Genomic DNA, 24,974 nt, shown 5'->3' with positions numbered 1-24,974 from the left:
GCAGCGTACTCTATGTTATAGAGTTATATATGTTATATATGTTATGGAATGTTATAAATAATATGTTGTAGAAGAGGTCCAATTATGTCTATTATGCAAGTAGTAATGGATAGTTCACATTTCTATAAAGGCAGAATGCTTATCTGATTTTCTTTAGATACCCCATGGCACCTGCCTTGGATATACTGAATGTTCAGTATGTAAATATTTAGACAGCTCTATGGCACTGAAACAAAGTATGATCCTTGTCCCCCTGTATAACCCAGATACCCCTTCAGAACAAAGGTAGTCACTGCCCCTGTTGCTGGAGTGTTCACTGCTAATAGCTCACAGCTGAATTCCTTCCCCAGAACTTCTCCTCTCCTTAAGGCAGTTACCTAGCCCACAGATATGTCCCTCCCTGGAGGCAGTGGGCACCAACGACAAGCCAATACGGGGTTTGAAGGCCCGGTCTCTTTACCCACGAGATCTGCTGAAGCCTTTGTTGAGAAAGCATCACTATTCAAGCCTCCCTGCCTGCCCCGCCAGGTCTAGTCCTGTATCCCTCACTCTGTCAAGTGTTGATCTTGAGACTCTGCTCAGCAAACCTTTTGCATTTGACTCTCCATCTCAGAGTCTGTTTCTAGATCCAGCCTAAGTCCTGCTAATGAGCTGCTGCCAGAATTATGCTACTTTACTTTGTCATAAACACTTAACTAGAGGATGTCTTTCCTTTTTAAGAATCTGCATTGTCACAGCTGACAGTGAAAAAAAATCAGAGAAAATCCTCGAAGGTGGCTCAGATTATCCAGATCAAAAAGATCCACCCTCGGGCTTCCCTGGTGGTGCAGTGGTTGAGAGTCCGCCTGCCAACGCAGGGGACACGGGTTCGTGCCCCGGTCCGGGAAGATCCCACATGCCGCGGAGCAGCTGGGCCCGTGAGCCATGGCCGCTGAGCCTGCGCGTCCGGAGCCTGTGCTCCGCAATGGGAGAGGCCACGACAGTGAGAGGTCCGCGTACCGCAAAAAAAAAAAAAAAAAAAGATCCACCCTCTTATTAATCAAACATACGTGAAAATGCACATTTTCCTAGAGTAGGTGCAGCTCTCGCAAGCTCCAACTCATGTTTAAGAAAAGGGGTCAGAGCCTGCATTTATTCCATTAGGCATTTCACAGTTTTCCTAAGGAGAATCCTGACAGGAAACAGAACAAATCTGCCTGGCAGGTGGAGAGACATGCCAACTGTCCTGTATTTCCTTTGGCCACAAAGCTCTCTTTTTATCAAAGAAAAGTCTTTCAGGCTGAGATTAGTTTTTAATGAATTCTGAGTGCTTCCCATTTAGTTCACTCTTCCTAAAAGGAACTGTAACATTGATTTTTCTGGAGATATGTATATATATACATACATACATATATCAGAATTAAAACTCGCTGCTCTGGTATTCCCTAGGCTTTACCCTTTTCCTTTCTTAAAAGCAAAAATAACCTCCAGATGCTTTTGGGGATTTTCTGGGGATCCACCTTTTCAAAAATAAGGGATTTCCATATGATCCGTGTTCCAACTAGAGAACTCATTTTGAAACCACTGATAGGGTTCCCTTACACCTGTGGTTCTCAAAGTGTGGTCCCCAGACCAGTGGCATAAGCGACACCAGGAACCTTGTCAGACATGCAAATTCTTGAATTCAAAACTCTGGGAGTGGGGCCCAACACTCTGTGCTTTAACAAGCCCTCCAGGTGATTGATTCTCTCATGTGCTGAAGTTTGAGAACCACTGTCTGACACATATTTTTTTTCCTTAGTAGAGATCAGAAAAGGATACTAAAAGTATCCTCACCTACATACTTTTGAGCATCTTTATGAAGGCCCTTCCAGAGAGAACTCACAAACAAGGGATCTAGTATCTTGAACCTAGGACAAATTCTAACCTGAGGTTTGGATGTTTCCTTATTCTGTCACTTATGGCTTTCAGCATTTCCCTGAGTTTTGTTCCTTAGAATTCTCTCATTTTGACTGAGGCATAGTACACAAGAGTCAGGCAGGGCTTCCCTGGTGGCGCGTGGTTGGGAGTCCGCCTGCTGATGCGGGGGACTCGGGCTCATGCCCCGGTCTGGGAAGATCCCACATGCCGCGGAGCGGCTGGGCCCGTGAGCCATGGCCGCTGAGCCTGTGCGTCCGGAGCCTGTGCTCCGCAATGGGAGAGGCCATGGCAGTGAGAGGCCCGTGTACCGCAAAAAAAAAAAAAGAGTCAGGCAAACCTGATCACTGGTTCCACCACTTATTAACTTGCTAGGGGAGTTCCATAATTTATCTAAGTCTCAGTATCCTCATGTGCAAAATAGGACTACTAGTAATATATTTTATAAATGTTAACTTTTATGATGCTGACCGTAGCTATTAATTAATAATAAACTGCTCTGTAGACTGCTTCCTAAAAGTTGAAAACCATGTTTGAATCCCTGAACTAGAAAGAGGTTGAAGTACAGCCAGTTCCCTGGGATCAAGAAATCCTTCTCTTCATCTGAATCAACTCCTTGGACCCCAAGGCTCTCTGAATCAAACTGAGTATCTTCAGTGAATTTATTTTCACTCCTTTGTTCAACAATGTATATGAATGGGGTCCATGTGCCAGATGCTCTACCATGGAGCCAGGGACCTGACCCAATTGTCTAAGAGCTCCTCATTCTGGAATTTGGTCTGGTTCAGGATGCCAGATGCCATGTTTGTAGAATATCTAGGTCTTTTCTGCTTCTCTCTGACTACTAGCAGTGACCTTCAAGACCTCCAGAGTCATCTAAAGAAATGTGATCTAGGCCTGAAAGTCCCTGAAACCTCTCTTTTAACCAATAAATATTTATTGATCCAACTATGCCCCAGTCACTGTGGCTCTGCAACCTACCAGGCCCATGGAATAGGCTTCCAGGGAGAACCTTAAGGCCCAAAGATGATGGATGATGACGCCCTTGCAATTGACTGCCCCACTGAAAAAGGACCATAGGGACTCAAGGCCTTCTAGGCCAGACACACTCTGGGGCCCACTCTGGACTTTTTCAGGAAGCGCCTGTGCAACCACAGCATTGGTGTTTCCAGGAGCAATGGTTCAAAAGGCCTATTCTATTGCATTGTTAAATTATTCATAGCAGGAGCTGACCACTATGTCCATTAAAATCAAAATTAGAAACCCCGTTTCTTGGTCCTGGAGACATTTACACAGAGTCTAGTTGAAAATGCATGGGTTGTTACAAACATCCAGTACCGACTTCTAAAGGAAACCAAAGAGGGCCACAAAAGGGAGATACCGGAAAGTATTCTCAACTGAACTCTGCATGGTAGAGAAGGCCTGGGGGAAAAAGTCACTGGAAAAAAGCTATTTCATTTAGTAATTGAAGCTAAAAATACTGGGGTCACCCCCAAATGCATACGCTTTAACATTCATGCATTTTAAGCTCTGCATTAATTTGTTTCTCCTCAAACTCTTGAGGCCATCCACTATAATCCATACTTAGACATGGACAGATAGCTAACTCTTCTCACTTAGGTCAGTGAATGTGTGTATATTGCCTGTTAGAGAGAGAGAGAGTGTACATGTGTGTGTGTTCATACAATAATATCTGCACATCTGTAAGTTTCTATAGATTCATACGGATAAATTAGCAGGCCCTGATTTCAGCTGCAACATATTTTTAGAAACCATTTCATAAAGTGGATCACATTTGCCATGGAAAATACTGTAATTGGGAGTTTCATTCCTGACCAAGGATTTCTCAGCAAATCAAATATAGATGCTGTAAACAGCCTGTTGTAAAACAAAACTAATGACCATTTTATAAACCTCTATAAATATCTCAAAAACACTAAAACAATGCCCTACATCCTATAAAAAGGCATAAACATATACAATACCTATACGTGTAGTTTCAAAGTTTCTTGAAATATCCAAACACTACTTAAACATACAGCTCAATTGAATTATGTTCAAAAATTAATGCACTAACTATAATAAAATCAAACATTTGACTAACAGTTTTGCAACCCTTAGATTTTAGTGAAGAATTTGGGGGATGATTTATATATTCTCAATCTTTTTTTTTTTAAGGTGTTCGAAGAAATCGATCTATTGTGTTCTTTGAGGTAGGAATCCATTTTTTACTGCATTTACTACTGCTGTTTTTACAAGCTGTTTTTTCCTCCTCCCAGCAAATGCCCTTCTCAATATATGAGTGTTACAGAACTACCATATTGCCCCAGTGCAACTCTGCCCTGGCCAAAGATGACTGGCTCAGGATTAGGCCCCAATCACCATCCTACCTAGGAATTTGATATTTGGAACTGAGAAAACCAGAGATGGGGAGTCTCTGCACTCCTGCTGCTGAGGCCTCGGCAGCCCTGACCATATCCTTCTATTGGTTTGATTGTTCACTGCTCCTCAGCTTCCATGAGCTGCCCCAATATCCTTTCAAGAATCCCCCTTTTGGCTTAAGCTAGGCAGAGTCATTTTCTGCTACTTAAAGCCAGAAGACTCAATAAATATACCTATGGCAAGTAGATGCGCTTAAAATTATTTCTGCCACCTTAAAGCTCAGGTCAAAGCAAGTACTGGTCATACTTAATGACCTAGAAAATGTGCATAATAAATGATAAAAACACATCGCAAATTAATAAGCACCATATAATCTCACTTTACTTTCCAAACATATGACTGGAAAAACCTTATACCAAACTGTTACTCTTGATTACCTCCAGTGATTTGTCTGTTTTTTCTTTTCTTTTACCCTACTTCCCAATTCCCACAATAAGCCACATTTAATTTTTATAATCGGAAAGAAATAGTGAAAAAATGTTAAGAATTAGATGTTCCACAGAGACCTGACATCAGCAATGGTAATGATCATAGCCGTGCTGTTCTCTCAGTTAGAAGTGATTTTTTTTTTTTCCGTACGCGGGCCTCTCACTGTTGTGGCCTCTCCCATTGCGGAGCACAGGCTCCGGACGCACAGGCTCAGTGGCCGTGGCTCACGGGCCCAGCCGCTCCGCGGCATGTGGGATCTTCCCAGACCGGGGCACGAACCCATGTCCCCTGCATCGGCAGGCGGACTCTCAACCACTGTGCCACCAGGGAAGCCCTAGAAGTGATTTTAAAGACAACTCAGGGGAATTCTCTGGCAGTCCAGTGGTTAGGACTCTGTGCTTCCACCTCAGGGGGCCTGGGTTCAATCTCTGGTCGGGGAACTAAGATCCCACAAGCCGAGAAGCGCAGCCAAAAAAAAAAAAAATGTGGATAAAGATGACTCAGGCTTCCCTTTACTGCCTGAATTGTCTCCCAGCATCTTAGTCTATTCACAGTTATAAGAGCAGTTACTTCGCTTCAAACCAAAGCAATGTCACTAGGAAACATTAAGTGCCGTAGGGACAGGATTTGGTTTAAGAGTACCTGGATTTTCGGCTACCCTGGTGGCGCAGTGGTTGAGAGTCCGCCTGCCGATGCAGGGGACACGGGTTCGTGCTCCGGTCTGGGAAGATCCCACATGCCGTGCAGCGGCTGGGCCCGTGAGCCATGGCCGCTGAGCCTGCGCGTCCGGAGCCTGTGCTCCACAACAGGAGAGGCCACAACAGTGAGAGGCCCACGTACCGCAAAAAAAAAAAAAAAAAGAGTACCTGGGTTTGAGCCCAGCAAAAGAGCTGTGTGGTCTTGGGATGGTCACTTATCTTCTCTGAGCCTCAGCTTCCCCCTGCTCAAAATGGGGAATTACAGTGCCTTCCTCTCAGGGTGATTGTGTGGTTCATAAGAGAACATGAATGTAAAAGCCCTGGGCAAGCAAAACAAATGTCAGCTGTTGTTAACTACTCTCGCCTCTTGTCCTGCAGCAGCCCTCTCCGCCAGCATGGTTTTTGGTTGGGCTTCCCGGTCAAGAAGTTAGAAGAGGCCACTATGCACTCCTTCCCTAATACTCTCAGCTGTGGCACCTGCTAGACAATAGGCCCTGATGCTTCAGTTGTCCTGCTCTTACTGGCTTTGCACCTTTTCAGCAAGATAAACAGACTACATTGAATACTTCAAAAATATAACTCATCTAGTAACTGATACTTTTAAAAAATTGTGATAAAACATACATACATAAAATTTACCATTTTAACCATTTTTAAGTGTACAGTTCAGTGGCATTAAGTATTGATACATTCATATTGTTGTGCAATCAGCACCACCATCCATCTCTAGAACTTTTTCACCTTCCCAAACTGAAACTCTGTACCCATTAAGCACTAACTCCCTCCCCTTATAACCCCTGGCAACCACCATTCTGCTTTCTATCTCTGGATCTGACTACTCTAGGCACTTCATATAAATGAAATCATACAGTATTGGTCTTTTTGTGACTGATTTATTTACTTAGCACAATGTCCTCAAGGCCTGCACTGTGCTGAATGTTTGTGACTCCCCAAAATTTGTGTGCTGAAATCCTAACCCCCCAAAGGTGATGGTACTAGTAAGTGGGGCTTTGGGGAGGTAATTAGGTTATGAGGGTGGGGCCCTCATGAAGGAGATTAGTGCTCTTATAAAAGAGGTACCACAGAGCTCCCTAGCCCCTTCTACAATGTGAGGATACAATAAGTCTGTGATCCAGAAAAGGGCCCTCACCTGACCATGATGGCACCTTGATCTCAGATATCCCAACTCCAGAGCAGTAAGAAATAAATATCTGTTGTTTATAAGCTACCCAATCTATGGTATTTCATTATAGCAGCCCAAATGCACTAAGACAAGGTTAATCCATGTTGTAGCATGTGTCAGAATTTCCTTTTTTTCAGCTTTACTGAGGTATAATTGACAAATAAAGTCATAATATATTTAAAGTGTACAACATGATAGTTTGATAGATGTGTCCATTGTGAAAGAATTCCCAAAATCAAGTTAACTAGCGCATGCATCAGCTCACACATTTGTCTTTTTTTTTTTTTTGGTGGGAATACTTAAAATCTACTCTCTTAGCAAATTTCAATACAGTATTATCAACTATAGTCACTATGTTATACATTAGATCATCAAACCTTAATCATCTTATAACTGAAAGTTTGTTCCCTTTAACCAATATCTCTCCATTTCCCCACCTGCCCTCCAGTCCCTGGCAACCACCATTCTACTCTCTGTTGCTATGAGCTGGACTTTTTCAAAAAAGATTCCACGTATAAGTGATAACATGTAGTATTTATCTTTCTCTGTCTGGCTTATTTCATTTAGCATAATGCCCTCCAGGTTCATCTGTGTTGTCACAACTGGCAGGATTTCTTTCTTTTTTAAGGTTAATATTCCATTGTATGTATATACCATGTTTTGTTTATCCATTCATCCATCAGTGGATACTTGGGTTGCTTCCACCTTTTGAGTTTGTGAATAATGTCACTATGAACATGTGTGTACAAATATCTGTCTGAATACATGCTTTCAATTCTTTTAGATACATACACAGAAGTGGAATTGTTCGATCATATGGTAACACTATTTTTAATTTTTTAGGAACTGCCATATTGTTTTCTACAGCAACTGCACCATTTTACATCACCACCAGCAATGCACAAGAGTTCCGATTTCTCCACAACCTTGCCAACATTTATTTTCTAGTTTTTTGTTGTTTTTGGTTTTTTTTTAATAATAGCCATTCTAATGAGTGTGAAGTACTATCTCATGGTGGTTTTTATTTGCATTTCCCTAATGATTAGTGGTGTTAAGCATCTTTTCATGTGCTTATTGTCCATTTGTGTGTCTTCTTTGGAGAAATGTCTATTCAATTCCTTTGCCCAGTTTTTAATAGGGTTGTTTGGTTTCCTGTTGTTGAGTTGCAGGAGTTCTTTACATATTTTGAATATTAATTCCTTATCAGATATATGACTTAAAAATATTTTTTCCATTCTGTGGGTTGCCTTAGTAACTGTACTTCTTGGCCTCACCTGTGCTCATTCAAATAGTAACTGCATCTGCATGTGAGAGACATTGTGCTATTGACTCTAAGGAAAAGGTGCCCTTGATTTTCATACCCTCCCTCTGTGGGTTTGACTCTGTCATGCTATCAGAATCCTTCCCAACTGCTTGGGAACTTTTTTTTTTAATAAATTTATTCATTTATTTATTTATTTTTGGCTGCATTGGGTCTTCATTGCTGCACGTGGGCTTTCTCTAGTTGTGGCGAGCAGGGGCTACTCTTCATTGCGGTGCACAGGCTTCTCATTGAGGTGGCTTCTCTTGCTGTGCAGCACAGGCTCTAGGCGCACAGGCTCAGTAATTGTGGTGCACGGGCTTAGCTGCTCCGCAGCATGTGGGATCTTCCCGGACCAGGGCTCAAACCCATGTCCCCTGCATTGGCAGGCAGATTCTTAACCACTGTGCCACCAGGGAAGTCCCAGTTTGGGAATTTTTTTAAATTACTGTATCTTTGAAGACTTCTAAAAGGAATTTAATTGGCTATTTCATCTCAGATACCTGAGAAGCGAGATCTCAGTCCTAACGAGGTTGTGAGGAACCAGGAGTAGCATAGCTTGAAGCTAGCAGAGGTGGTCACTGTCCACACATTCAGACACATGCCACACAAAACCTCCATGAGGGCTCCCTGATGTCCCCAGGTGTGTGGGAGGAAGTACGTCCACTCACACCGGTGCCTGCCGAGGAGAATTTGACTGTTATGTGTTGTAACTGTTCTCACCAGCTGATAAAGGTCATAAGCCTTGACCGTGGGACCCCAGACCCTTCTTGGGGCCTTTACATTCCTTCCTGACCAATGAACGATGAAACTTGTTTTATCCAACCACGTACATTCTGCCTCAGCAAGTGCTCGTTTTCAATTTTTAGCATGACCGCTATGAACTAGAACTCTGGCAAGTTAATAAACTCGGCCCTTTATCCCAGCTCTGCTGTCTTTACTTTGCTTGCCATGTGAGCTGCAATCCCACACTTCACTGCATGGTCTCCTCACAGGTCAACACAGAACCCACACACCACATGCCGGACAGTTACTCCAGGTTTTACACTGATACACTTATCCATGCATAGCTGCAATCAATCTCATTCATACATTCCTCAGGAAATTTACATAAATGCCAGCCTATTTTCAAACAAATTGATATCTTAATTTAGCCACCTAGCATGCAGATATTTGACCTCTACAGAATACTTAAAACTTTCCCTCCTGATGTTCACATTTCTTATAAAGCTCATCCACAGGACTTTAGGTAAATGTTCAGCTGCATCTTGGATCTGCTTTGCATCTAATAGTTGCTAACACACACAGACACACACATACACACACACAGAATTATGCATTTGTCTCTGAAGAGCTGCCTTTAATGTCCTGTTGAAGCCAAAGAATCAAAATTTCAATACAGTGAATTAAATTTGCAGAATCAGGGCTCAGGAGCAATAACATTCCAAACAGGAAACTACTCCAATTACAACATCCTCTGAATTATGATCTATGCTTCCTTGCTGCTTTACCTACTACCAATCACCCAAACGGCCTGCTTACTGTCTACAGGAGCAGTTCCAAAAACCACTACTCAGGGTTTTCTCCCCACCATGGAATGGAATGGGGCAGATCCCTTATGATCAGTTAGAGAAAATGAATCTGAAGCCAGGACCCCAAAAGGAAGCACTCACCACTCATTCTCTAACCACACCCCATTTCCTTCACAGACCCCCACCCCCAAAAGGGGTGGCCGTCACAGGAATGAGGCTAATAACTCACCAAGAATTGCTGCTTCCCAGCTGTCCTGGAGCCTGGCATGGACAGATCCTGTGCTGGGTGCTTTGCGCTTAGCCTGGCTGATTTTATTACCATGGATGAGTTACAAATGTAAGGCAATAAACACAGGAAGAGGACAGTGTAGTAAGACAATGATCTGGAGGTTCCTCCCACCAGCAATGTGCCCTGCCCTTGGGGTAAATTATGTCCTGTGGTGATGAACTAAATGTTCCCTCCACGTTTCCTATGAAGTTCTGTTCTTCAGGGTTGAAAACCAAGCCCTGTCCCACCAGCTCCACTTATTGCATTTACCCTGACGTATAATTTATTCCTCCTTCAGTATCGGAAGTAGTTTCCCACCAAGACACAAAGAGGCATCCTTAGTGGGAAAGGGAAGATTTTTTTCTTCTTTGCATGATGTGGATGCTTATGCAAGGGAGGGAGTGGGCTTTAGGTTTTAGTGACATGATTTCTTGTGTGTGTGTGTGTGTGTGTGTGTGTGTGTTTCAGATCAAATGAGGTTTTGTTTTCTTTATCTTTGTTTTAAAAATCATGATGAATGGTAATTAGATTTATCATGGTGATCAATTTGAAATGTATAGAAATATCGAATCACTATGTTGTATACCATAAATTAACATAATGTTGTAGGTCAATTACACTGCAAAAACAAACAAACAAACTCATTAAAAAGGTCAGATTTTTGGATACGAGAGGCTGAAGGTGGAGGGAGGGGAATTAGAGGAAGGGAGTCAAAGGTACAAACTTCCAGTTATAAGATAAGTATTAGGGATGTGATGTACAACGTGATAAATATAATTAACACTGCTGAGTGTTATATATGGAAGTTGTTAAGAGAGCAAATCCTGAGTTCTCATCATAAGAAAAACATTTTTTTATATTTCTTTAATTTTGTATCTATATGAGATGATGAATGCCCAGTAAATTTATTGTGATCATTTCATGATATATGTAAGTCAGATCATTATGCTGTACACCTTAAACTTATACAGTGCTGTATATCAATTATATCTCAATAAAACTCGAAGACAAAAATAAAAATAAAGAAATTATGAAAGAATAATCTTAAGAAATTAAAGAAAGAACAGCGTAAAATAAACTTAAAAAGGAGGAAAGATATACTGAAGACAAAGAGGAAATAAATGAATTAGAAAACCAAAGACCAAGTAGATTTGAATAATAAAAACTAAACCTGGTTCTTTCAAAAGAGCAATAAAATAGGGGCTTCCCTGGTGGTGCAGTGGTTGAGAATCTGCCTGCTAATGCAGGGGACACGGGTTCGAGCCCTGGTCTGGGAGGATCCCACATGCCGTGGAGCAACTAGGCCCGTGAGCCACAACTACTGAGCCTGCGCGTCTGGAGCCTGTGCTCCTCAACAAGAGAGGCCGCGATAGTGAGAGGCCCACGCACCGCGATGAAGAGTGGCCCCCACTTGCCACAACTAGAGAAAGCCCTCGCACAGAGGCGGGGACCCAACACAGCAAAAATTAATTAATTAATTAATAAACTCCTACCCCCAACATCTAAAAAAAAAAAAAAAAAAAGAGCAATAAAATAAACCTCTGGCAAATCTAATTTTAAAAGATCATACAAACAAATCAGAAATGTTGAAGAGAGCATAATCACATAGATAGAGGCTATGTGAAAATTAGATGAGAATACTATGGCCAACATTATGTGACAAATTTGAAAAATCAAGATAAAATGCCCAACTTTGGGGGTAAAATCACCCCAAAATTATCTTACCAAAGGATAACAAAATTTGAAAAGACGGATAAAAAAATTTGAAAAGTCTAATAAAAAAGAAGATTTGACAATGGAGGTAAAAATCTAACAAGCTCAGAGAGTTGTTTGGGCTAGTTCCAAAGACTTTTATAGTAGCAGATAATTCCAACATTGTTCAAATTGTGGCAGAGCACAGAAAATATGGAAAGGTTCTGCAATCATTCTTATGAGGCTAACCTATTCCTGAAACCAAAATTTCGTAAGTATAGTTCAAAAAAGAAAACTCACTTAAAATAAGGATGCAAAAATTTGAGATAAAATATTAACAAGTTGTATGTAACTGCTACCTATGATGACATGACAATTAAGAAGGGTTTACAGCAGGAATTCAATGATTATTCCATATTTTAAAACTTATTAATGCAGTTCTCTACAATAATAAATTAAAGTATTATTTAACCATCATGACATAGTAAAATAGTGCCAAAGAGCAAAATTTCTTAATCCTGGAGCCTTAACCTGAAGTTCCATCTTCATATCTATTAGCTGTGTGACCTTGGGCAAGTTACTAAATCTAAATTTCATCTCCTCATTAGTAGAATGAGAGTTTTTAACAGAGATAATCTTAGTAGAAGTTTTGAGTTCCCACTCCCCCCCAAAAATTAAAAAATAAAAATCATGTAGAGAACATTTTTATAGGAGAGAGGAATGACTATGTCATCCTTAGTATGATTTTCATTTTCCCCTTCTCTTATTTCCTTCTGATATTGTTTTCCAGACATTCTGAAGACAACCATCACTGTGGGCCTTTGTCTTCTTAATCATCTTGTTTCTCTTTTCTATCAGGAAAAACCTCCTCCTTTGCCCTTTCGCATGAACACTAGATGACTAAAAATGAAGATGTGGTCCTAAATCAGTCAAGTGGATAAATGCCTGGGTGAGAATTAGTGGATAAATCTGGAGTCAAAGAAGTATGATGAGAGCTTTGGAAAGGGTGTAATCCAGGGAACTGCCGACAAAGTACATGGCCTCCTTGTCCTTTTCTTTTTCTCTGCTCTGAGTATTCTCTGTTTTCTAGAGGTCCTATGGATTCAGCCCTCAAACAATTGGCAGAAAGGTCCCTCATAATGAGAAGAATTTGGCTCCATCTTTCTCCTCTGTTTCAAACACTGACCCAACTGTTGTATCTTAACCATGCCTCCTCCTTTATTACCAGGAACTTCATGTTGCTGTCTCTCTATTAACTGGAACAATGTACTAACTAGTAGAGAGATGGTAAGATCAATGAACATAGGTAGGACATCAGCCTGAATACACCTGTTTGTATGTGTAGTGGCAATTAGCTTCACTTGTTTATCAGCAGTCACACCTGATTAATCTTCTGCTTGATGGTAAATGTCAGGAGATACCTGTGGTCACACAAAATAAAGTTCTTTCTTATAGAATTCTAACTGGTCCATTGAATTTTTTTCTTGGGTTAAGTAGGATTATGAGTTAAATGAAACTTTGTGAATATGTGAAATTCAAATTGTAAACTATTTGAAACCTGATTCAACAGTTATATATTGATAACATATAAGGTAATTGGTAATAGAGCAACTTGAATAGTGGCTGAATGTGAATATATATGTAAGTTGAGAAAAGAAAGGAGAAGGAGATAAAGAAGGAAAAATTAAGAGAAGGAAGAAGAGTAAATATTTGCGAAGTAGGGTGGGAATTAGAGGTTTATGGAAAGTGAGCCACCCTCAAGCTTCCACAAATCTGCCCAGAGCACAGTTTGCCATGCCTGAATCTCATACAGACACATCTACAAGGAATAATATCCAGGTACTATGCCAGACACCTTCCCTTGGATCTGTACATTAGTCATGAACCGAATCTTCATGGCAGAGAAAGAAATAGTCTTTTACCATTTACTAAACAGTAGGAAAATACAGATTGACAAATTCATAAAGATGTTTTAAAAATAGAAATTAGGAAGTTAGGATTAACATATACACACTACTATATATAAAATAAATAATCAACAAGGACCTACCATATAGCACAGGGAACTCTACTCAATACTCTGTAATAACCTATATGAGAAAAGAATCTGAAAAAGAATAGATACATGTATATGTATAACTAAATCACTTTGCTGTACTCCTGAAACTAACACAACATTGTAAATCAACTATACTCCAATATAAAATAGAAATTAAAAAAATAAAATAAAAAATAAAAACAGATAGTAACAAAAAATAGACACATGGATGAGAGGGAGGATATCAACTAGTATATGGTTCTTCTGCAGAACAATCTAGCAAAACAGATCTAAAGCCTTCAAAATATTTATATTGTTTGACCTAGTGATAAACCTTGAAGACATTATGCTAAATGAAATAAATTAGTCACATAAAAAACAAACACTATATAACCCTACTTATATGAGGTTCCTACAGTAGTCATATTCATAGAGACAGAAAGTAGAATGGTGGTTGCCAGGGGCTGGGGGAGAAGGGAATAAGAAGTTATTATTTAATATACTAAGTTTCAATTCAAAAAGATGAAGAAGTTCTGGAGAGGGATGGTGGTGGTGTTTGCACAACAAGATGAAATGAACTTAATGCCACTGAACTGGACTCTTAAAATGGTTAAAATGGTAAAGTTTCTGTTATACGTATTTTACCACAATTAAAAATTCTTCTGAATATTTAGCAACAGGAAAATGCCCAACATGGGAGAAACAGTAGCAAATATTTTTCAGATTTTCTACAAAAATCACTGTAAGCACATGTAAGGAAGAAAAGATCAGAAGGTTATTCTAAAGCACAAACTGTTAGTAGACATTATTTCCAGGTGAGATTATGAGTGATTTTCTTTTTCATATTTATCTGTATTTTCTAAATGTTCTAAGTAAATATACAGTATATTTATAACTATATAATAAAATAAAATTTAAAGGCCCACCTACTACATCTCTATACTCTTACCCTGCTTTATTATTATAGTAGTGGCACTTATTACTACCTGAAAGTATATTGTCTCTTTATTTGTTTCCTTGCCATAGTCTGTTTCCCCAGGTAGAATGTAAGTTCTCTGAGGTCAGAGGCATCTTCATCCTTTATTCTTGAAGAGTTTCAGGCACTTAATGAGCACTCCATAAATATTCAAGTGAAGGAGAATAAGTCAAAATGCATGGATGAGGGAATGAACAGAAAATCAGTCATCCTCAAGTATGGACAGTGGCATTCCTTTCTCCTGTATCCCCACTCCAGTCACCTGGGGTAGTGACCCTCTTCCTCCCACCTGTAACCAGCTCAGGATTGGAGGAAGGGCTTTCTCCAGATTAAGCATCATCAGAATGAAATAAAACCTGAAATGTGTCCAAATTAGGGCTAAGAGAGTAGGAAGTAATCTAGAAACCCTCTCGCTTAAAGGATAGTTGAAGGGCCTGAGAATGTGAAAGAGAAGGCTTAAAAGGGAGGGAAGATGTAGCCATTTCCAAATCCTGGAAAGTAGTCAGGTAGAGTCATGCATTTACTCCATAAATATCCATTGAGCCTCTTCTGGGTGCCAAGGACTGATATAGGCACCAAGAATACAGGAAAAAAAAAAAAAAGAATTAGATTTCATCTGTTTAACTCCTGGGGGATACCAAGGATTGGTGAGAAATTTGGAAAGACAGATTTGAATGCATTGTAAACAAGAGTCCACAATAGCATTTCTTAAAGATCATTTCATGGAACCCCAGAGATACATGGAATGTTCATTTATGTTACATAAAAAAAGAATTCGGGGGCCAAATAAATTTAGAAAATCTCAAGATGAAGTTAGCGCTTTTTAAACTATAGCACAGGACTTCTCAGAGTCTTTAATACTGCACATCATTGTAAACTGTGACTCTCCTAAAGAGCGTATGATTCCTTTCCCCAAACCTTTTGGTCAAGAGGACAATTTTTCAAGGCCTCGGACTTCCATAAGATGAGCATTAGGAAAAGTTATCCTCTCTTCATAATGAGAACATTCACCTGTGGAAACGGTGGCCTGCAACCACGGATGCAGACAGGCACTGCAGCTTGCCCCTGAGACACATACTGGCACCACACACCGCAGATGCCCAAGTCTTCATCCTGAATCATTCCTATAAATCCAGTCCTCTCACCTCATCCCCCTCACCTCACAATTTTCCCAGTTACCAGTCTCAGCACTCAATTATTCCCCTTTCCACCCTTGCTTTGAACCTGGCCTTAAAGAACCATGCCTTGTGTTTCTGCTTCTGACTTGTGCTCTGTGTAATAATGATTCTGGCTCTTTCCCTAAGCTGCTGGGGGCCACCCTGGGTAAGGGTCCCCAGGTTCAACTCTTTCATCCAGCTCACCTTACATGGAGGAAGGAGACCCAGACAAGGAGTAAGAGTTTCTTGTGTCAGGGATGCCATAAATGGGGAGAGCTTGGGCTTGCTGATGTGGAAAGTTTTTCCCTGTTCTTATTTTCGGCTACTTCTTCGACAGGTCTGAGATTCTGTAATGTCCTATTTCTAGACATTATTTTAAATACATTTAGTATCTGGGAAACCAGCTATTTCTCCGATTATATCATCTTGTCAGTTCTCATATGAAATGCAGATGCTCCGCCACACAACTGAGAAATCTTTCACGTGATGAGGCAAAGCTACTCATCGAAGGTCACTGGGCTTTGGTGTACCTCCCAGGCTTATGAATAAAAACTCATGATGCCTTTGAAGCCTTGCATGAAATTCCTGTGGGGAGAAACTCTTGTGACTTTAGACTATAGTCCTCAAAGTCTGTCCCATTTTTGTTCTCTTACCTTGTAACTTGGGTTCTCATTCCAAAATCCAGTGACCTCATTGATTGCAGCACCTCAATACAGCCCATGTACTGGAATAAGAAAAGAAAAAAAAGAACAAGTAGGAAAAAATAGCACAAAGATAGCTCTTAGCTTCAGAGTGATTTCCTGGGAAACACCGTAAATCAGCTCCTGATATCAAATTACATTTGCACACTCAGCCTACCATTGATATTTCTGACCATTAATGGCCACATGCCTTCAACTGCAGTTCAGTTATAAAACATCAGCTGAATCCAAAATATGATATCAGGAATACGGCTGTCATCCCTGACAAATGTGAGCTCAGAGGTTAAGAGCTTGGGCTCTGGGGCCAGACCATGTGAATCTGTATCCTGGCTCTGCCAGTTGTTAGTTACGGAACCCCAGCAAGTTACTCAACTTCTCTGCATCTCAGGTTTGTCACAGTAACATGGGGATACAATCAGAATTGTTGTGAGAGTAAAATTATTTCCTACAGGTGTTCTAAGAGCAGTGCCTGATACATTCATGTGCTCAGAGATCAGAGGAAGCAAAACTAAAGGTAATACAGGAATATCAAATCTTCTAGGGAGATAAAATAAGCATATAAGTGCAGATCATACAGGGCAGTAATATAGGAAGATCTTATTTTCTTTTTGCAAGATCATTTATTTATTCAGAGGGTTCAAGGGAAAAAAAAGTCATATCCTACACCAGGAATGAGTACATTTAGCTTGAACATGGAGTACTGGAAAAGGCATTGAGACTTATAAAGGTAAAAGATGGTTTATATTTAATGTGGCAGCAGCGGGAGCCATCAGGCTGCTGGAAAGAGAGTGATGGGATCGTCTGTGTTTGAGGAGCTTTATGTCAGCAGCAGTATGAAGGTGGGTTCATGGCGAAGAAAAAGTGAGGATGCTCCTGTCGAGAGGGAAGTAATGACAGCTCACACTGAGGAGGGATGGTGGCAGTAGGAAGAAGGGGACAGATTCAAGTGACATCACGGAAATAGAGACTACACCATTCGGCAGTTGATTTGATCTAGAGAATAAGAGAGAAGGATGAGTCAAGAATGACTCAGATGTTTCCAGCCAGGGTAACAGAGGGAACAGTGATTCCATTAACAGAAACAGGAAAGCCAGGAGAGGGGAAGATGAGTTGGTTTAGGACCCACTGACTGAAAGACACTGGTGGGGTATCCAGGAAATAACAAGCTGATAGTTGAAAATTGGATTCTGGAATCGTGCAGAGGCATTAAGTGTAGGGACTTAGTAGTCTTCTGTGTAGCTTTGCCAGGTGAGGCAGTGGGAGTAATCCTCTTAGCAGGGCCTCAGGTGACGAGGGAGAGTGTTTCTCTGAGAATGAGCTCGGAAATGTTATGAGAGCCAAGTGGTCTGATTGAAAGTGATCTGTAGGCTCCTTGGAAAAGATCTGCTTCCTGTTTAGCTTTCCTCTGGAAGCCTTGCAGCCTCCCTCTGCTTGCGGAAAGATGGCAGGAGCTGGGCGTGCTTCCTCAGATACTTCTTGCAGTATCTCTCAGCGAATTCTACAGATTTCACATCCTAAGAGGAGGTCAGTGCACCAAGTGTTGCCTAGAGCCTCGTGCAGGGTAGAGCGTGCTGGCCAGGACAATTACCTGGCCATTCTCAGCCAGATTCCTGTTCATCACATTCCTCCTGCGGGGTCTAGTATTGACAAAAAATTTTTTAAAATATTTTATTCTGCCCCAATCACATTTAACATCCCAAGGCTTGAGTACCTCAAGGAAGTAAGTGATGTCTAGAGATTTCTGTTCAATAAACCATTAGACATAGTAGGAAAGGAAAGCTAGATGTAGCACGGTATTAAGCCCATCTCAAAACTGTCATGAGGGCTTCCCTGGTGGCACAGTGGCTGAGAGTCTGCCTGCCGATACAGGGGACACGGGTTCGTGCCCCGGTCCGGGAAGATCCCACATGCCGCAGAGCAGCTGGGCCTGTGAGCCATGGCCATTGAGCCTGCGCGTCCGGAGCCTGTGCTCTGCAACGGGAGAGGCCACAACAGTGAGAGGCCCGTGTACCGCACAAAAAAAAAAAAAAAACTGTCATGAAAGGAGATTGCAAGGGTCCAAGCTCCATGTTGAGAGTGGACTGAAAAGAAAGTTTTCCTATCCTTACTGGCTGCTCTGGCTTTTCCTGCCTTTCCGTGTCTCCTCCCATTCCAGAGCTTAGCACCTGCTCCCCTATTTCCTGCATCCCTCAACCTGTAAAGAATAGATTCCCCACACAGTTTGGGGAACAGGTCTAGGCTATACCTCCAATCCCCCCAGGAAGCCTTGTTAGTGCAGAGGTGGTGTCATCTTTCCCTTCAGCTGTAAATTTTCAATTTAAGACCAGGTGATACAGCCTATCCAGGTACAGTTTTTGAAATGTGATGAAGCACCTCCAGTTTTCACACTCAGCCAGAGTGATTTTTAAAAAATGAATATCAGGCCATGTCCCCCGATTGCTTAAAACCTCTGGTATTTATTATCAGAGCAAACTTGTTGCCATAAACACTTAAATGCTGTGTTTTCTGACCCCTGTTTACCCCTCCAACTCCATCTGTGTCACTCTGCCCCTGTGCACTTTGCTGCCACATTGGCTTTCCTTCTATTCCTCAAATACACCCAACACTTTACAAATACAAGGCCTTTGCACTTGCTGTTCCATTGCCAGCTCTGCCTAGCTCTTCCCCCACTGCACTGCAGGACTAATTCCTTTTTGTCCTTCAGGTTTTAATTCAAATGTCACTGCCTCAGAGGCCCCCTCCTGTCACCTTCATCACAGTCCCTCACTTGTCATTTCATGCCACTATCAGGTTTACTTGTCAATTTGCTTGTTTATTACCTGTCTTCATTCCCTTGGCCATAAGCACCATAAAAGTAAGGACCATGATCACCATGGTATTTCCAACACCTGGGACAACGCCTGGGCCACAGCGAATGCTAGATTTTGCATCCAACAAATACTGGATGAAAGAGTGGAGAAAGCTCCTACTGTTCAGCTCCAACATGAGCTTTAAAATGAGCAGAGGGAGGTGAAGGTCTGACCGTTCTCCCCATTCTGGGGGATGAGTGAGGAGTACAGAACTGAGGACTCAGAAAGAGACTCAAGGGGAAGGTGGGGAGAATGGGCCCAACTCCCCAGGTGTTCCAGGGCTGGGGGGTGTGGTTGAGGGGAGAGCCCTGAGCGATAAAGTGGACGGTGGGGACTCCAACAGGGAGGAGAGTAGGCTGCGGATCTGAACAGGACGGGGAGAAAGAGGCAGAAAAATGTCAGCTGGGACAGAAATGCTCCAAGGCTGATGAAGCTCAACAGCCACGTGAGGGAGGGTGTCAGATGGTGCAGTCCTCAGCCCAGTGAAGTGAAGCAGCCATGGTGGGATTCTGGTTAACAATGCGGAGAGGGGTTTCTAGTAGAGAGCGGGAGAGGAAGACAGGGAGGAGGGGAATCTTCCAAGGTTTTGTTCTTAATCACGCTTCATGGCGATAACCACCTCATGTCCTTCCTTCTAAGGCAGCCTCAGGCACTGCTTCCAATCCCCTCCCCTTCCTTGAAACCTGTTTTACTTCACATGCTTGTCTGTCAGCAGTGGCACACCTTCTGTCACCCTCCCTGTGATAAACATGAATCCTAGCCTGAGGTGATCGTGACAATGAGCACATTCCCCGCCGACCCCGGGCACATGAGGAAGAAGCCACTCTGGGCAACGTGAAGGGAGAAGAGCAATGCCTGATGTTTTCCACAATGACCCTGAAGCCCCGATGCAGCTGGTCTTCCCTTTGACCCACTCAGTCCATTCCACTACGAAACCATCCATCGCTGTGAGGAAGCAGGGAGAGGGCAGTGCAGGAAAAGAATCTGTCTGCATCTTCATTCAGGTACCTGACTGCCCAAGCGGAAAGTGGCTGAATGTCCAGGCCTGAGGGACGAGGAGTTTAGTTTGTTGATTTCAGTATAAACTAGGGATGATAGTACCCCCCATTCATTTATTAAATGTAGAACTGCATAAGACGTGCTCTCTGTTCTCAAGAAACCCAGCCCCATGAGGATAGGCCAACCATGAAAGAGATGATTTATCTTTTCTTTCTATGAGGTTAGTCATTGTTAATTCCATTAAATAGATGAAGATATTAAGGCCTATTAAAGGGAAGTGCCTGGCTCGGTTTCATGTATTCAGTGAGACTGAATCAGGGCTTATTCTGGAGGCCACAGCCCATTTCTGGGAACCTTTGTGTGAGCCTTGTGGAACAGGAAAAGCAAAAAGAAAAAGTCATCCAGCTGCTCCCACTGACTCTTCCTTTGGTCTTCCCAGGTGTGTAAGAAGGTAACGAGCCTGGGGGGCCACATGGTAAGAGCAGGCATGAATCCAAGCTCTTCAGGGGCCTGCAGGAGGTAGCACATGAGGCAGAAGACACTCCCTAGTTCCTGACCCTGTGATGAGGAGAGGACACTGAAGACCTTTATTAGAGGCATCCAGGAGTGGTGAGAACGTGGCAACACTCAGACAACCTTCCCATTCAGCACCTGACAGACGGCTCACCTAGCTCCCGGCTCACGCACTCCCTTCGTGCCCCAAGGCAGTCATAATATTTTTGTACTGTCTGAGCTTCAGCCCCTTGCTTCCAGGGACAGATGAACAGCCTATTCATGGCCTGTGTATCTTGGGTTTCGCATTCCAGAGAAGAAATTACTGCAGTTTTCAGAGAAAAGGAATGAGAGCTAACTTATGGGAAATTTTCACCTGACTCTTACAGAATGATGACTTCAAAAGACCTAAAGAAAAAGGATATATATTCTTATATCCTCAGAAAAAAATGTCTGCAGTATACATAAGACACAGTTAACAGTGGTTACCTCTGGGAATGGGAGAGAGGCAGGCTTTTACTTTTTACTTTACATTTTTGTATTGCTTATGTTTGAAAATAAGTAGATGGTATTATTTTAGAGTTTAAAAATTAAATAAGGCCTACCACTTAACCTCTTGGGATCACAATTTATAAATTACTAAGTAGGGTTAAATCCCTTTTTTTCAATGGCATATTCCCTTCCTTAGAATGTGCCTGTCCCTGTGCTAGGAGAATGGAGAAATATTGTTCAAGAGAAGGTTAAAGGCATTGGCCCTGCACTTAATAAGATGGGAAGGAATGACACTCTGAAACAATCAGAACACTGAAGAACAGTATATCAAATATGATATGACAAGGGTCTGACCTTCATACAATAAATGTTCAACAATGGTAGAGGCCACCAATGTGGCCTGAAGACACTGCAGAATTGTTCTGCCACCTCTAAATAACATTTAGTCTTTCCCATTAAAAAAAAAAAAAGTGGGGGGGAATGGGGAGAGGACATTCTCTTCACAACATTGAGACACTGTCTCCACTTCTTTATTTTGCATTCATGCTTCAACCAACTATAGCAGTTTCTGGTCTCAATACTTTATTGAAACTCCCTGAGCAAACCAATGATCTCCTCGTCCACTGTGACCTATTCTGGTCTCCAATTCACCTATCCAGAGAAACTGCCATTGCTGACCTCTAGCCACCTCCTTCTCTTTCCTTGGAGCATCTCTCCTTGGTTTTCTTGAGAGTATTCTCTGGTTCCCCATCTTTATCCTCTGACTCTTCCTTCTCTGTCTCCTTTACTGCTTCCTTTACCCACCCCTCCATCTTTTCTTTAAACAATGCCCCTTCTCCCATCACTCTGTACCATTGGTTCTTAACTCTGACTGCATATTAAAACCGCCAGGGGGCTTCCCTGGTGGCGCAGTGGTTGAGAGTCCGCCTGCCGATGCAGGGGACACGGGTTTGTGCCCCGGTCCGGGAAGATCCCCCATGTCGCGGAGTGGCTGGGCCCGTGAGCCATGGCCGCTGAGCCTGCGCGTCCGGAGCCTGTGCTCCACAATGGCAGAGGCCACAACAGTGAGAGGCCCGCGTACCGCCAAAAAAAAAAAAAGTGAAAACACATGTTCACACAAACATTGCAGTCAAATGTTCATAGCAGCATTAGTCATAATGGCCAAAAAGTAGAAACACCTGAATATCCATCAACTGATGAATGGATCAATAAAAAGTGGTATATCATGCAATGGAATAGTGTTTGACAATAAAAAGGAATGAATTACTGATAAATGGTACAACATGGATGAACCCTGAAAATACTTTTCTAAGTGAAAGAAGACAGTCACAAAAGACCACATATTGTGTGATTCCATTTATATGAAATGTCTGGAATAAACAAATCTATAGAACTAGAAAGGAGGGTTGGAAGGTTTGGGGGGATGTGATATGAGTGCTTCAGGTTACAGGGTTGCTTTGGTGGTTGATAAAGATGTTCTAATATTGGTGATGGTTGCACAACTCTGTGCATATACTAAAAGCCATTGAATTGTACACTTTATATGGGTGAATTGTATGGAATGTAATTATATATCAATAGAACTATTATCAAGCAACAATAACAACAACAATAATAGGCCAACAAATAATATCTTCAGGCAGTTTGGGATCCTGATATAAATCATTTAGGAAATACCTGTGAATGGATGAATAATCAATCTAGGAATGAGGCTTCAGAAATGATTATAGTTGTTTGAAATCTTCAGCACTCTTGAGGCAGTTCATTGCTCTTCCTCTGGGCTCCCAGAACATCTTGGTCACACCACAAGGTTGTACTCACTCAGTGGTGCTGCAATTTATCTGTTTAAATGTCTATGCCTGTCCGCTGCTGGACTGTGGGCTTCTCAAGGGCAGGCAGCGAGTCTTAGTCATCATTATCCCCAGCACCTCTTACAGGGCAATAAACAATTTATTTGAATGAAGTAGCCAAGAAGTAATGTTCAGGAAGTCTCAAAATAACCTGCATCCTAACTGGTCCATCTGTAATGTGTTCCTTCTTAAAGAGGTATATTTCCAGTTAAAATAATACTGAAGTGAAGCTGGTCAAAGCCCTCCTCGTGCCAGGTGTGAGTCGGAAGTTGCATGTGTGAGAAGGGAGTGGAAAGTCCGTTCCCATTTAGGGGAAGCACCAATCTATGCAAACCTGGGCAGATGGACACTGGGGAGGGGGACTCTGCCTCTGGAATGGGAGCAACACTGGGGAGAGAGTTCAGGGGGGAGATCAGTGAGACAGGCCTCAAGGGAAGAGGCACAAGCGGTCTTAGCAAACACTGCCTTTTCTTCCTCTTTTTTAAAAATTTTTATTTATTTATTTATTTTTCGGTACGCGGGCCTCTCACTGTTGTGGCCTCTCCCATTGCGGAGCACAGGCTCCGGACGCGCAGGCTCAGCGGCCATGGCTCACGGGCCCAGCTGCTCTGCGGCATGTGGGATCTTCCCGGACCCGGGCACAAACCCGTGTCCCCTGCATCGGCAGGCGCACTCTCAACCACTGCGCCACCAGGGAAGCCCTCTTTTTTTCTTTTTTTAATTGAACTATAGTTGATTTACAATATTGTGTTCATTTCAGGTGTACAACTTCAGATTCCTTTCCATTACAGGTTATTGCAACATACTGAATATAGTTCCCTATGCTAAACAGTAAATCCTTATTGTTTATCTACTTTATATATAGTGGTGTGTATCTATGACTCCCATACTCCCAATTTCTCCTTACCCCTACCCTTTCCCCTTTGGGAACCATAAGTTTATTTTCTATGTCTGAGAGTCTATTAACACTGCCTTTTCTTAGATGATCTTACAGCACCTTTGAAACTTCCCCTCCAAGAGCACAGGGCTGCTGACACTTTCCTGCTCTCCACCATTCTTTGTCTTCTTGTATTTGCTTTTCTTCAGAGCACTTACTGCTGACAACAGTCAGTATTTGTTTGTTCATAGTCTGTCTCCCCCACTAGAAGGTTAGTAGCAGAGAGCAGGATTGCTCTCTCTCCAACACCTAGAGTACTGTCTGGTACACAGTAGTCCCTCAAAATAAATTTTGGTTGATTAAATTGAACAGGTTTTTTATATCCAAATATCTACACTGATGAAAACTCCTTCTGCTCCAGGTTCAAAAGCCTGAAAATTTGGATTTGGTCATTCATTCCCACTTGGGGTCTTTGCAACCAGGGAATTTCAATCCTCTGAGTCCTTAATGTTTACAAAGATGGAATCTTCTAAAGTAAGTTGTGTGTTCTGCTTCTCCTTCCAAAAGCAAGATGTCTCTCTCCAGGTTTCCTGTCCAAGCCAAAGCAGGGCTGTGAAGGGAGCAAACCCTATCACTCTGGCCCAGATCCTCACCTTCTATGCTCTTTCCCCACTAAGTAGACTCCTTTGCCTGCAGCAGATGGAGAGAGCACCTATATTTTAAAAGTCCATTCCTAGGGGCTTCCCTGGTGGAGCAGGGGTTAAGAATCCGCCTGCCAGTGCAGGGGGCACGGGTTCGAGCCCTGGTCCAGGAAGATCCCACATGCCGCGGAGCAACTAAGCCCATGCGCCACAACTACTGAGCCTGCGCTCTAGAGCCCATGAGCCACAACTACTGAGCCTATGTGCCACAACTACTGAAGCCTGGGTGCCTAGAACCCATGCTCCGCAACAAGAGAAGCCACCACAATCAGAAGCCCATGCACCCCAACAAAGAGTAGCCCCCGCTCACCACAACTAGAGAAAGCCCGCGCGCAGCAACCAAGACCCAACGCAGCCAAAAAAAAAAAAAAAGTCCATCCTAGTTACCCTAAGGCAAGCAGA

The 24,974-nt window shown here is 42.3% G+C and overlaps 1 protein-coding gene across 2 annotated transcripts in view; it reads right to left on the bottom strand.

Annotated features, from left to right (window-relative positions):
- Positions 1-24,974, bottom strand: part of SHC4 (SHC adaptor protein 4) — a 128,887-nt gene that overhangs the window by 74,594 nt on the left and 29,319 nt on the right. For both annotated transcript variants that reach the window (XM_081230181.1, XM_081230180.1), the window contains exon 2: positions 16,265-16,335. In XM_081230181.1, coding sequence (XP_081086307.1) covers positions 16,265-16,335 — 71 coding nt within the window. The remainder of the gene's footprint in view (positions 1-16,264; positions 16,336-24,974) is intronic.

This window comes from Mesoplodon bidens (assembly GCF_964165515.1).
Source record: "Mesoplodon bidens genome assembly, chromosome: 3".
Lineage (NCBI taxonomy): Eukaryota > Metazoa > Chordata > Mammalia > Artiodactyla > Ziphiidae > Mesoplodon > Mesoplodon bidens.
Note: the sequence above shows the minus strand (reverse complement) of the source record. Positions and strands in the feature narration are given on the sequence as shown.